General features: G+C 43.5%; 1 protein-coding gene across 5 annotated transcripts in view; it reads left to right on the top strand.

The window, feature by feature from the left end:
- TMPRSS2 (transmembrane serine protease 2) overlaps positions 1–12,306 on the top strand; it is a 50,908-nt gene that overhangs the window by 34,888 nt on the left and 3,714 nt on the right. For all 5 annotated transcript variants that reach the window (XM_050933352.1, XM_050933358.1, XM_050933334.1 and 2 more), the window contains exons 9-12: positions 203–246; positions 3,403–3,577; positions 9,384–9,559; positions 11,355–11,450. In XM_050933352.1, the coding sequence (XP_050789309.1) occupies positions 203–246; positions 3,403–3,577; positions 9,384–9,559; positions 11,355–11,450 (491 nt within the window). The remainder of the gene's footprint in view (positions 1–202; positions 247–3,402; positions 3,578–9,383; positions 9,560–11,354; positions 11,451–12,306) is intronic.

Here is a 12,306-nt window from a genome sequence, read left to right as displayed (position 1 = left end):
CTCCTGCTGCGAATGGAGGAAACAGAAGTGAATGTTGTGTGAGCACCGGCAGGGCAGTCAGAGAGAGTGAGTGGAGGAAGGAGACAAATGTGGCTGGATGGAGGGCACAATGTATTGCTGTGGCTGGAGAGTTGTCTCTGACTGCCATTTGCTAAGCAGAGTCTTTAAATGCACTAACTAACTGTATGCTCATTTATTTTAGTGACTCGTGTGTGTCTGGAGCAGTGGTTTCTCTGCGTTGCATAAGTAAGTGTTTTGTGTTTCTTTAGAAGAATATAACTTTTTCATTTGTCTGTGCTTCCAGTGACTGTCTAGAAAGCAGCTGTGCAAGCGTTCTGCGTATTGAAGCACATCTTATTCTGATGGGGTAGGCGTCTTGGTTGTAGTTTAAGTGCAGAATTTGGAGGGGAGGGGGAGGGCTAGCAGGTTTGAGGAGACAAGCAGGATGCTGGATCCCTAATTTTCTTTGTCTAACTGTATTGTTGCTGGCTTTATCAGATCCTTTGAATAATCTGCCCAAGACTAAATTTATATAGAAATTGCCATATAAAAATCAGACCAGTAGGGCCATTTAATCCAGAATCCTGTTTGACAGTGGCCAGTATCAAATGTTTTAGAGGCAAGTCCAAAAAAACCCTGTAGTGAGCAATTGAAGAATAACTTGCCCATAGTGTAAATCAGGGGTCAGCAACCTGTGGCACGCAAGCCAATTTTGAGTGGCACGCTGCTGCCTGCTGGGGTCCCGGCTCCCAGCCCCACTCAGCCCCTCCGCCCACTGCTCTCCCCTGCGGGGGCAGGAGATGGAAGCTAGGTCCTGTGGCAGCCAAGCTTCCCCACTCCCCTGCTTCTTCCCCCACCGTGCTGCCTTCCTGTGCCGCCTTCTCTCCTTCCCTGCGCCAATCAGCTGATGGCTGTTGCGAGGGGGACAGGGAATAGTGGCAGCGTGCTTGCTGGTTTGTAGAGGAAGCAGAGAAGAGGTAGGGACGGGGCCTTGGGGAAGGGGGTTGAACATGGCATATTCCTTCCAGCCCTCTGCCATGAGCTGCTCAGGGCACGGGGCTGGGAGCACCCCCACTAGCCTAGCACCCTAGCCCTCTGCCCTGACCCCTGAACTCCCTCCGCACACGCACTGCCACAGCCCCCATCCCTCTGCTCCGACCCCTGAATCCCCCACACCCAGCCTTCTGCCCTGCATCCCCACAGCCCTCTGCCTTGACTCCTGCCCAGCCCCCCAGGTCTGGCGTCCTGGCCGCAGGCCCCGCTCAGCCTGCTGCCGGCCTAGGTGAACAGAACCGCAGGCTGGCAGCATAAGATCAGCATTTTAATTTAATTTTAAATGAAGCTTCTTTAAACATTTTGAAAACCTTGTTTACTTTACATACAACAATAGTTTAGTTATATATTATAGACTTACAGAAAGAGACCTTCTAAAAACGTTAACATGTATTACTGGCACGCGAAACCTAAAATTAGAGTGAATAAATGAAGACTTGGCACAGCACTTCTGAAAGGTTGCTGACCCCTGATATAAATTTTTTCACGAATTCCTGACAGTTAGTGAAACATTTATCCCTTCTATCTTCTTTTATTCCTATCCTATCTGTGGATGTTCTTATTATCCATAGTAATATTTACTCTCTGTGGCTCAGAGGGGAGAAAAGCTCTCTCCTCAGTTGTGCTATGCTTAAGTGTAGTTTTCCCCTTACCTTTATGGTAGGGTACCTTGTTCTATATCAGGGGTTGGCAACCTTTCAGAAGTGGTATGCCAAGTCTTCATTTATTCACTCTAATTTAAGGTTTCGCTTGCCAGTGATACATTTTAACATTTTTAGAAGGTCTCTCTCTATAAGTTTATAATATATAACTAAACTATGGTTGTATGTAAAGTAAATAAGGCTTTAAAAATGTTTAAGAAGCTTCATTTAAAATTAAATTAAAATTCAGAGCCCCCCCCCGAACTGGTGGCCAGGACCTTGGCAGTGTGAGTGCCACTGAAAATCAGCTCGCATGCCGCCTTTGGCACCCGTGCCATAGGTTGCCTACCCCTGTTCTATATAAATAAGAGACATTTTATTATATAGTTTTGCTAGGACAGTCTGCCATCCTGGCAAACATCTAGGGACAGATTCTTGTGTCTGTAGTAATGATACTTCATACCCGTTATGTCTTTTATATATTGTATGATGGGGTTGTCTGCAATAGAGGGGGCTGAACATAACCCAGGAGATCCTTTCCAGTCCTATGTTCTTACATTTATCCCTACAATTATACATAGAATCCAGAATGATTAGAATACGATGATGTCTGGCCTTTTAAGCCTGTATTTGAATGTGGGAGCTCTTCTTTCTGCATTGTGCAGGGTCTAGTACAGGAATACTAGTATGTATGACAGTGTGGTACAAATTCAGTTAGTTATGCAGTTCTTCTAAGCCCACCCCAATAGTCATCCATCCTTCCTCTGTCAGTCATTTACAAGTAATCATGCATCCACCTCCTCCACATACCTTCTCCAAGTTTGATGGAAAGAAAGATGGAATGAAAAATTAAGCTACTCCCATGTCATTTTGTTAGAGAAGTAACCTGATGACTCCTCTTCATTAGTGAGATGTTTAAGGATGCAACTTGGAGACTAAGTATCTTGGGGGGAGGAGGGGAAATCTCTGAATTGTTATGTATTCTAGTGGTAAGCAGAAAGCAACAGCTTATATAGACTTAGATTCTAAAACAAACTCTGGGGGAAGAGGGTAAGTAATCCTACATACTGGTGGTCTCCCTTATGTGGGTTTGTCTGTCTTCCATCTGAAATTCTGATAGTTAAAAGGACCCACCTTTTCATTTCCCATCCAGAGATCAGCAACTACGTGCAACAGTTCACACTGCAAGAGCAGTGTAAGTGAGAACTGGGCCTTTAGTATGGAATTTTGAACCCATGAGTTTGTTAGACTGCTGATCCTAACTAATTTAGACACCCTGGCAGACAATTAAAAAAGCTACCAAGTAACACCCCAAGAGTAGAGAAGCTATATGTATGTCATCTAGGTTGATACCAGTGTGAGTCTACATCCCCTCTAGTGGGTGGACCATGTAAGGAATGTTACAGGTCTGCTATTACCACTGACCCTCTAATTTAGGCAACAGAGCTTTATACTTTCAGAGCCAAAGGTCCTGGATTCAGTCTCTTCAAAGACCCATCCAGAGGGTCATGACATATTTTTGTTGATAAACTGCATTTAAAATCTTCAGCCTCCAGAGTTCCAGTTTTCCACCTTGTTAACGGGTGGTGGTTTTTTAAATGGGAAAATCCCAACATAATTTTGAATTATCGTTATCCTGAGACTAGCAGCCAATAATAGTTGAAAACAATCTCTCTCCCACACACTCCCTCTTTGTATATTTTTTCAGTGTGTGGCTTATCCCTTAAAAATGCGAATCCTGCAGGCAGAATTGTGGGTGGCAGTGCTGCACTGGTGAAGGAATGGCCATGGCAGGTCAGCCTTCAAGTCCAAGGCTCCCATGTATGTGGAGGCTCCATTATCACCCGTGAATGGATAGTGACAGCTGCTCACTGTGTAGAAGGGTAAGTCCTAAGCTACTGCATTCTGTCAATTGATTCCCCAAAGTGAGGGAATTCTGGTACTGCACAACATGTACGGTTGAGTGTAGATTTTTGGGGTGGTGGACATACTGACTTCAGGTTGTAGGGGAAGTCAAATCTGAGAACTCCTCCTGGGTTTCAAACTGAATTGATCATTTTTTTTTTCCACTTTTGCATGCACATCTTGCACTGATTGTATGTGCATGTAGGGGGTGAGGAGAGATGATCTGGTTGTATGTTCTATGGTGTTCTAACTTCATGCCATTTTAACCTTATTAAAGGAAAATCACTTTGTAAGAGGGTAGTTGGAAATTTGCTGTTTGCTTTCAATGGGAAGCATCTGTTTCCATTCATGTCATGGGTGAGCCTGCCCTCCCTCTCCTCTTCCCTCCCCCCTTTTTTTTTTAAATTGAACCTCTCTATATGGCATAGGTATGCAGATACACTTGAAGATACAGAGGACTTTGGGTAATTATGCTGATTATTTAGGGAACAAAAACCTACACCAGAAAGCACAAAGCTAATCCCAGTTTATACAAAAGACTGGTTAAATTGGTTTTTCAATACGCCTAATTAAAAAAAAAAATCTATATTAGAGGTGGGCAAACTATGGCCCGCAGGCCAAATCTGTCCTGCGGGACTGTCCTACCTGGCTCTTGAGCTCCCGGATGGGAATACTAGCCCCTGGCCCCTCCTCCCGTGGCCTCAGTTCACTGTGCCGCCAGCACTCTGGGCGGTGGGGCTGCGAGGTCCTGCCAGGCAGCGTGGCTGCAAGAGCCGCTGGATGTAGTGTATTAAATGGCTCCACATAGGAATGTGCTACTTATGGAGCACCAGGACTGGCAGCCATAAGTAGTACACCGTAGGTAGCACATACCTATGGGGAGCAATTTAATACACTACACCTAGGTAAGGAAGGCTGTATCTCACCAAACAGCGTAGCCCCCGCCCCCATCCGTCCCCTCCCACTTCCTGCCCCCTGGCACCCCTTGCCCCTTATCTAACCCCCACACTCCCCGCACCCTTACCATGTGCTCAGAGCACCAGGACTCGCAGCCATAAGTGGTACACCATAAGTAGCACATTCCTACGGGGAGCAATTTAATACACGACACCAGCTTTCCGTACAGTTTCGGAACCCCGATGTGGCCTTCAGGCCATAAAGTTTGCCCACCCCTGATCTATATCATCACAAAAGAAAATGCGTGCTGATTTAATCTATATCTGCCTGGATCAGCATTGCAGTTCATTTTAGTTCATACCATCTTTCCCTTAAGGTCTCTTGGAATCTCAGTACTAAATATTAAATACAGCATGGGCCCATATTGTAAATTCACACTGTAAAAACCTGTCATTTTCTGTTGTCTTTCCCATCTTGTTCTGAGGGCTAGTGCCACAAAGAGGACTAAGGCTCAGCATTGCAATGCCTAAATTTAGGTGCCCTGCCCCAATGGAGATCTCAGCACCCAGGTTCCCTATGCAATGCACGAGGAGTGTTATGCACCTAAGAATGAGATCCACACAAAAGCAGCAAGCTGAGCTGCCTAAGCTACCCAGTAGGAAATGGTAAGGAGAGGGGTGGATGCTAAGCCCTGTCTCTCTGAGGGACTTCAATGCCTAACTTTGGGTCTGAGGAAAGCATCCATCTCCACTCGGGATTCATAGCTGAGAACTTTTTCCTTGGAGTTAGGATGGACCTGGTTTAGGAGCCTCTCTGTGATGGTGGTTTTTTATACTCAGTAGCCCAGTGATTAACATTCTGGGTGAGTGCTCTAGAGACTGGGTTCAGATCCTCCCTCTGCCAGATATAGAGAAGGGATTTGAACCCAGGTTTCCCACCTCTCAGGTGAGCATCCTAATCACTGTGCTGTTGGGTATAAGTGACCACCATCTCATCTAGCTGGGTTTTGTGTGAAGCCCAGTCCAGTAAACATGTTCTAAGGTGGCCTCAGAGCACATTTACTGGATTGAACCCTGAAGGTGAGGTAGATGGGGAATACCTAGTTTGTGAATCCCACTTGGTCTTACATGTGACTTAAGTGCTGAACTCCTCTGCAGTGTCAGGATTGAGGTGACATTGCAGATGCCCACTGTCAGAAATCTGAGTGTCTAGGAAATTTAAGGCACCTACAGCTTTCGGTGGCACCTGAGTAGGAGTTTTCCAAGCTGAACACTACCAATCTTTTTAATCTCTCCTTATATTGAAGCTGTTTCATACCCCCTAATCTGCATTTTGTTGGCCAGTCACCCAGTTTCGTGAGATCTGTTTGTACTCTTTGCAGTCTGCTTTGGACTTAACTATCTTGGGTAATTTTGTATTGTCTGCAAGCTTTGCTACCTCACTGATTTACTAATATGTTGATCAACACAAGCCCCAGTACAGATCCTTGAGGGACCCTGCTGTTTACCTCTCTGCTATGAAAACTCCCCATTTATTCCTACCCTCTGTTTCTTTTTTTTAACCACTTACTGATCCATGAGAGGACCTTCCCTCTTATCCCATGACTACTTACTTTCCTGAAGAGCCTTTGGTGTGGGACCTTGTCAAAGGCTTTCTGAAAGTCCAAGTACACTGCATCCACAGGATCATCCTTTTCCACATGTTGGATACCTGCAGAAAGTTCTGATAGATTGGTGAGGCACCATTTCCCTTTACAGAAGATGTGTTGACTCTTCCCCAACAATCATGTTCATCTGTTTGATAATTCTGTTCTTTACTATAGTTCCAACTAATTTGCCTGAGGCTAAAGCTATGCTTACCAGCCTGTAATTGTCATGATCACCTCTGGAACCTTTTTTAAAAATCAGCATCACATTAGCTATCCACAAATCGTCTGGTACAGAGGCTGATCTAAGTGATAAGTTACATATCACAGTTATTCTGCAATTTCTTATTTGAGTTCCTTCACAACTCCTGGGTGAATACCATCTGGTCCGGGGGATTTTTACTGTTTCATTTATGAATTTTGTTGTTCCAAAATCTCCTCTATTGATATCTCAGTCTGGGTTTGTCTTTTAGGTTTGTCACCTAAAAAGAATGGCTCAGATGTGGGAGTCTCCCTCTAATCCTCTGCAGTGAAGACAGGTGCAAATAATTCGTTTAGCTTCTTTGCAATGGCCTTGTCTTCCTTGAGTGCTCTCTTAGCACCTCAATTGTCCAGTGGCTCCAGTGATTGTTAGGCAGGCTTCCTGCTTCTGATGTACTTAAAAATGTTTACTGTTAGTTTGTGTGTCTTTAGTTGATCTTCTAATTCTTTTTTTGGCCTGCCTAATTATACTTGACTTGTCAGAGTTTATGTTCCTTTCTATTTTCCTCAATCAAATTTGACTTTCAGTTTTTGTAAAGGATATCTTTTTCTCTCATTGCCTCTTTTACTCTGTTGATATGCCATGTCAGTGGGTGTTTTTGTCCTTTTTTCTGTGGTTTTTTAATTTTTATTTAGGGTAGACATATAGTTTGAGCCTCTGTTATGGTGTGTCTTAAAAGTTTCCATGCAGCTTGCAGGCATTTCCCTTTTGCGACTGTTCTTTTTAATTTGCGATTAACTAGCCTCCTCATTTTTGGGTACCTCCGCTTTTTGGAAATTAAATACTACTGTGGTGGGTTTCTTTGGAACTTCCCCTCCCACAAGGATGTTAATTTAACAACCGTAATGTAATTCATTACCTCTTAGACCAGATCCTGTGCTCCACTTAGGACTAAATCAAGAATTGCCTCTCTTCTTGTGGGTTCCAGGATTAGCTGCTCCAAGAAGCAGTCATTTAAGGTGTCAAGAAACTTTATCTGTTCATCTCGTCCTGAGGTGATATGTACCCAATCAACATGGGGATATTATTATTATTATTATTATTATTGGATTTTCTGTTTTTGCAGTTTGTCTAATTTCCCTGAGCCTTTCACAATCACCATCGCCATCCTGATAAGGGGGTGGGTAGTGTATTCCTACTGCTATACTCTTATTGTTCAAGCATGGAATTTCTGTCTATAGAGATTCTGTGATACAGTTTGATTAATTTAAGACTGGTACTATCTTTCACTCTATGCTTTCGTTCACATATAGGGTCACTCCCCCACCAGCATGACCTACCCTGTCATTCCTATATATTTTGTACACTAGTATTACTGTGTCTCTTAGATTATCGTTGTTCCACCAAGTTTCTGGGATGCCCATTGTGTCAAAATCTTCACTTTAATATCAGGAACTCAAGTTCACCCATCTTAGTATTTAGACTCCTTGCATTTGTATACAAGCACTTATAAAATTTTTCAATATTTGGTTGTCTGCCTTCATGTGATGCGGTTAAATGGGACTCCTTTTCATTTTCTTTTTCTTCAGTTCCTATCTGTACTCTGTCAATGTCTATCCTCTCCTCTTTGCTAGGATATAGGGTATCTATCCCCTTTAATAAATCCTCCCCTATGGGATATATCTGTCTGAACCTTGTGCTCCTTTGCACTCGTTGGCTTTCCCCTAGCCCTTAGTTTAAAAACTCGTCTATAACCTTTTTAATTTTGCATGTTAGCAGTCTGGTTCCATATTGGTTTAGGTAGAATCCTTCCCTTCTATATAGGCTTGCCTTTCCCAAAAGGTCCCTCACTTCCTACTAAATCTAAATTCCTTCTCTGAACACCATCATTGCATCCATGCACTGACACCCTGCAGTTCTGCCTGGCTAACTGGTTCTGCATGTGAAACTGGAAGCATTTTCAGAGAATGCTACCATGGAGGTCCTGGACTTTAATCTCTTTCCTAGCAGCCTAAATTTGGCCTCCAGGACCTCTTGCCTATCCTTCCTTATGTCACTGGTACCTTCATGTATCACTGCCACTGGCTCCTCCTCAGCCCTGCACATAAGTCTATCTAGATGTCTTGAGAGGTCCGCAACCTTTGCTCCAAGCAAGCAATTCGCTCTGCAGATCTTCTGGTCATCACAAACCCAACTATCTGTATTTCTGATAATTGAATCTCCCATTACTATTGCCTATCTCTTCCTAATAACTGGGGTTTCCTCCCCCAGAACTACCTTTTGGTAGTTAGGCCCCCTTGTGAATCCCATAATTGTGATCTGCTGTCTTCATGGTCAGTCATTGAAATGGCACCAAGACTACAAAAATGTGACTGTCTTTCTTATATTGTATGTCTACATCTTCACCTTGTGGGTAAATATGGAATGTCTGTGCCAGGATTTCTGTACTCTTTGGGTTTCTCTACATTGCCTGGCGGATCGAGGGACGGGGGTCGATTTTATCACATTTAGTCTAGACACGATAAATCGACTGCTGAGCGCTCTCCTATGTCAACTCCGGTACTCCACCAGGGCGAGAGGTGCAGGCAAAGTCTATGGGAGAGCGTCAGTCGTCGACTTACCACAGTGACGACACCGTGGTAAGTAGATCTAAGTACGTCAACTTCAGCTATATTATTCACGGAGCTGAAGTTGCTTAACTTAGATTGATCCCTCCTCCTCCCCAGTGTAGCCCAGGTCTTTGTTTCTTCTCTCACTGCTGTCTCCACTGTGAACACTGGTTTTCTCAGCTTCATTGCTACATACAGATTAAATGCATTAACATTCTTCTTGCTGTTAAATTTGGTGACTGAAGGAAGATTGGGAACAATAGATATCTATTGTTTACAACTCTCTTAGGATGTAATAGTTCAATGTGTGTGCTTACCCATTCACAGTAAAAAGTCAATGAGATCTGAAATCATTTGACTGCCGCAAGAGAAAGTATATGGGGCTCTGCTTAATACAGAAGCAAATAGTCTAACCTTATTTTACTCTCCAGACTGTTTTCTTCTCCATCCTACTGGAGTGTGTATGCTGGTATACTGAAGCAAACGGAAACGCACTACAGAAGTGGATCCAGAGTTCAGAAAATAATTTCCCACCCAAATTATGATTCAGATTCTAAAAACAATGACGTTGCCCTGATGAAGTTACAGACACCGCTGAGTTTTACTGGTAGGTATTCTCTTGTGTGCTTAAGCCCAAAAACTCAGCTTCAGAAATTGCCCACCCCTTTTTATTGGTTTATTTTTTTTAAATTGTGTCCGCCATTAAAGAGGAAGGGCTTGCTCTGCAGACACTTAGAAAACATGAGAAAAATACAAAGCATGAGAAGATATTTTAATAACATATAGTCAGCAAGCCAGGATTGAACACCAAGCTGCTGCAAAATAGAAACTGTAATAAAATGTGCTTTTTTAATTGGGTGTCAATTTATTGGCTGTCAGAGGTCTGCAGGGATGGCAGGGGTGTCATGTCAGCGCTACCCTCCTCCAGGGACCCTTAAATGACCTGCCAACTCTACTGGAACCCAGGATTCTTCATGAATGAGAAATGAAATCCTTGCTGTGTGTTGATGACCTGGTCATTCTATTAACTACTTATAGTGGCCTTCTAGAGAGCCTGTACATGCAACGAATACACTGCAACATATGGGACTTACACGTCAAATGTGACGAGTGATCTTTTTATGAAAAGAGGAGGTACATAAGGAAACACTCTAAATCCAGTGTATGTATACCACATAATCCATTCATCAGGGATTTTCAGACTAGCTGTAACTCCTAGTGTTCTCTCCATCAAAACAGCACACAGTTCTTCCACTATAAAGCACTTGAAAATGAACTACTAAAATCAAACGCACAGTCCATTCTGGTGTACATAACTCCAGGCCTTGATACTAACTTCTGTACCTTGCCCTAAGGTGAGTAGTGCACAATGGATCAAGACCTAAAATAGGTTCCAAAAAGAAGCAGAACTATTTCAGACCCTGGAAGAGCATGCAAAACTGAGGCGGGCTCTTTTTGAAATGGAGCGCAGTGGCCAAACTAGAAGTGAAAACTGGAAGACGAGGCATAGTGCAAACCCAGAGAGAGATGACCGAGAGGATGCTCTCTACTCCAGTGCCCCAAATTTGAAGGCATTCAAGAGACTTTTCAAATGACCTGAAGTCCTAAGACTTTCTAATAAGATTCAATGAAGGAAAGCAACATATAGTGCTTGGAGAAATGACAAAAATAACATGAAGAAAACTCCCCCTTGCTGCTGGTGATAGGCAAGTGTATCTGTTCAATAGGAATAGCATGAGTCCTACATGCAAAGGGGCAAACAAAAGTGTAACAAATATTTTACTGCTAGTTTACATGCTGTGCACAACCTATTTGGAATCTGTGGAAGAAGCAGCATTTTAATTTCAATAGGAAAGTACACAATGCTCGTGTGAATTAGGCGTTTTTGACCAATGTTTGCTCTCAGTCTGTGTCCTAGTGGATCAGTGTCCCATCTCCATGTCTTGCTCCCTCTGCCTCCTTCTCTCCCCCTCCTCCCCCCAGAAATAAACCCTGTAAAAACAGTTGGCATTAACTTGTTAATTAAATGTTACTTGAGTGATGGAGAGGGAACTAACCTCCCTCTGAATCCCCAGAGGCTGAAACTTTAGGTCAAGGCTTAGAAACATTTGGAAGCCTACACTCCTTCTACCCATCCTGTACTTCTTGTGGATAAAGAGGTCATCAGTGTTCTCAGGCTGGCAGCGTTTATGACCACAATACTTGCTTAGATGCTAGGAAGCTAAGTGGACAGGGGAGGAGCCTTTATATTTAAAAGCGCTAGCGTGTACTTGGAGTCCCTAGTATTCGGTGTAGCATGGGTCTCCTGGGTGGAAGACCTCTAATAGATTTTTTTTTTTTTTAAATTTATCTATGTCTTCTTACATAGGCTTGCTAATCACCAGTGTATTCTTACTTCACAGACACTGTAGCACCTGTTTGTTTGCCTAACCCTGGAATGATGTTCCAACCTGATCAACAGTGCTGGATATCTGGATGGGGAGCAGAATACGAAGGGGGTGAGACTTCTGGTTCTAAAATACTGGGACAATCATTTTAGTTTTGTTCTAAGTTTGTACTAAACTAAAAAATGCTCTTCATCTGCAGTCTGCCGGTAACTTTCATGGGGTAGGAGACAACTTGAAAGATCACTGCCAACTTGCTGTCACTCACTCTGTCTTGTTGTCTTCTTTCTGAGGCAAAATGTCTGGTACTATCAAGAAACTTGTAACGTGTCTCTCCGCACTAGTCTGCAAAGCAGCTCAGCTAAGTATGGGGTTAGAAATATTAGCGCAGGAAAAAGAAGAGAAATTAGGATCATCCTGGCAGTTTAGCAATAGGACAGTCTTCTGTATCTCTGCTAGCAGGGGCTTGAAACACAGTAGTGACCACATGCCCCACTCATGTGGCAGAGTGTAGTGGGGTGCATTCTACAGCAGTTCCTCATGAGGGGGCGTGGATTTTTGTCTGGGAGTGTGTGAGGGTGTTGTAGCGTTCATATTCTCTAGAGTGGATAATCTCCTTGGGACAAGAGGACAGAGTTGCAGTGGTATGAGTAAAGCTGCAGTGAGTGAGTGGGAAAAGGAGAGATTTTTCAGGCCAAGGAGGAGGGTGTAGCCTGATTAGGGAAAGTGCCAAGTACCTCCTGTAAGGTACAGGGCACCCTAACTCATAGTGTTCGCTAACTTGATCATTGCCTTTCAGGTTCACTCCCTCTGGGGCACTGGACATTGGCCACTATTGGCAGACAGGGTGCTGGGCTGGATGGACCCTTGGTCTGACCCAGGATTGCCATTCTTATGTTGTTCAGAATAATGTAACGTCATCTTCAAAGTGGTTTTTAATATCTGTGTTCTTTTTTTAATCAAATGTCAG

Source organism: Gopherus flavomarginatus, chromosome 1 (assembly GCF_025201925.1).
Source record: "Gopherus flavomarginatus isolate rGopFla2 chromosome 1, rGopFla2.mat.asm, whole genome shotgun sequence".
NCBI lineage: Eukaryota > Metazoa > Chordata > Testudines > Testudinidae > Gopherus > Gopherus flavomarginatus.
This window is presented reverse-complemented; position numbering and strand designations above follow the sequence as displayed.